Source organism: Cantharellus anzutake (assembly GCF_015039405.1).
Source record: "Cantharellus anzutake strain C23 chromosome Unknown EI90scaffold_137, whole genome shotgun sequence".
Lineage (NCBI taxonomy): Eukaryota > Fungi > Basidiomycota > Agaricomycetes > Cantharellales > Hydnaceae > Cantharellus > Cantharellus anzutake.
Window position 1 is genome coordinate 95036 of NW_024067087.1, and position 2294 is coordinate 97329.

The 2294-nt window shown below is 51.4% G+C and overlaps 1 protein-coding gene across 1 annotated transcript; it reads left to right on the plus strand.

Moving 5' to 3' along the window:
* Positions 1–884: 884 nt before the first annotated feature.
* EI90DRAFT_3022041 (uncharacterized protein) lies at positions 885–1928 on the plus strand (the record flags this gene model as incomplete). Its single annotated transcript, XM_039057735.1, has 1 exon — positions 885–1928. The coding sequence occupies one exon, from the start codon at positions 885–887 to the stop codon at positions 1926–1928; it is 1044 nt and encodes a 347-aa protein (XP_038908801.1).
* Positions 1929–2294: the final 366 nt, after the last annotated feature.

Below are 2294 nucleotides of genomic sequence, written 5' to 3' on the forward strand. Positions count from 1 at the left end.
CACGACAGAAAGGAGTTCACCCGGTCGTATCCATGACAAACGTCAGACCATACCACCCGGACGACATCAGGGAACGACCCACCAACCCACGCCCGGGCCCAGAGCTTGTAGATGGAGACGAAGAATATGAAGTCGAGAAAGTACTAGACTCTAAGTGGCTATGCCGGTGTAGGGAATGGATGTGTGGTGATGCGTGCTGTGCACGCTTTCTTTATTCATTGTTTATTACTCTTTATTTCTCGATGTAAACAATGTATATAAATTGCGGGGAAGAGTGAAACAGGTTTTCACTCTTCTCCTCCCCTGTCGAAATTACAGCTCTATACTGCCTAATTCCTGACAGCTTGAGGATAGTAGGAGTCAACACCAAGGTCGGAACCTCAACCGACCTTACACTTTTTTAGGCATAATAGGCTTAAATTCCCACGTTTAAATCACCCGCGCGCGCTTCGAGTACGCGCGCTTATACTTCTTTTGGTATATTCTCGCGCACAACTCGCGCGCCTCTCTCCAGACTTCTTTGGAACCTTTCCCACGTGCAATCCACACGTGCGCGACTCTCAGACGCGCGCCTGTGTTGATTTGGCCGTTCTCACTCGAAGTTCACACGCCCGCGCGCACCTAGAAAACGCGCGCTTGCATCGACTTCGCTTACTTCTTTTGTGTCCACGGCTCCCTAGGCTCACACTCAGGATTTCTGGGTCTTCCTCGCACGCTTCCCACGTCCACACACGCTTTCTGGCAACACACGCTGAAACATTCTCGCCAGCACACTCCTCGCGCGTTATTCACGTGTTGGCGGCATTCCAGACGCTCACTTGCGTTCCTTACACGCGTTTTTCGATCCCGCATTCTCACACGCGTGTGCGCGACTTATACTCGCCATGTATTGGCTTGATGGACGCGATCTCGATTCGAATGGAATTCTGCTGCGAGACTTGGCTCAGTACTGGGACAAACCCAGACGCAGAGAAGTGGAGAATAAGACTATAAGTGAAATAGACGTGCTCGCCAGCGGTCTCAAATCCGCGGTTGCTGCAGATGATCACCAGCGATGGTTGATCTCTGCCAGCGAGTATGTTGATGCCATTATTTGGTTTGCGCGGCGACAAGCTCTGTGGAGTTACGAGGATAAGGGTGTTGGCTTTGGGTCATGTCATGAGACGTTCGAGTGGCTGGATTCCGTTCATGCCAAGTGGGTTGCGACTCCGATGCCGCGCTTGTATGCGCTTGCTCGCGAAAGGTACATCAAATCCCTACCCACAGAATCCCTAGGTCCCTCGACACTCTCCATGTCCCAACAACCTCTATCCCCCTGCCCACTTGGGTTTTTCACCAAACCCACATCCAATGTCGCGTCAACGTCCAATCCCGGACATGTTAACTTGGAGACGCCTTCGGCACATCAACATCCAGTTGATTGTGCGGCCTCCAACGATGATTCGAGCCGCACTGCTGCGTGCGCTGATGCTGTTGCATCGCCGGCTGCGACTCAACATCCACATCAACCTCCGCCTCCTCCCAAGTCGATGCACCCGTCATCAACACCGTCCAACGCGTCGGCGCCGGCATCGACTGATGCGCCACTGTCGTCCAGCGCGTCCACGCCATCCTCTGATGTGTCGGCAACATCGAAACGTCGTCGTCGTCGAGGCCGGAAGAAGCGCCGATCCGAGCGTCATTCTGCTCCCATCACTCCCGTGCCATCCATTTCCTCTTCCGTCCATTCTCCAATCCCCTTTCCCCCCACTTATTTTAAATGGAAATCACCAAAAAATTTTACATTTCCGTTTCTTACATATGCTGCTGTTGTTGGTGGCAAAACAATGCAGCCATGTATTCCATTCCCAATTCTCGCCACCCCCGATACACATCCTCAAAGGCTATTTAAGGATGTCCGTCGACACCGAACTAAGGATCCGCCTTAGTTTAAGTCCACCCATCATTCCTTCTCGATTTTCGAACACCCAATGGTTGTTCTAGTGGGGGAGGATGTAGGGAATGGATGTGTGGTGATGCGTGCTGTGCACGCTTTCTTTATTCATTGTTTATTACTCTTTATTTCTCGATGTAAACAATGTATATAAATTGCGGGGAAGAGTGAAACAGGTTTTCACTCTTCTCCTCCCCTGTCGAAATTACAGCTCTATACTGCCTAATTCCTGACAGCTTGAGGATAGTAGGAGTCAACACCAAGGTCGGAACCTCAACCGACCTTACAGCCAGAAACTCTGGTATCTAGTGAAGTTTGCTGGCTGGCCAACCTCAGAGAACCAATGGCTCCAGCGGGACCA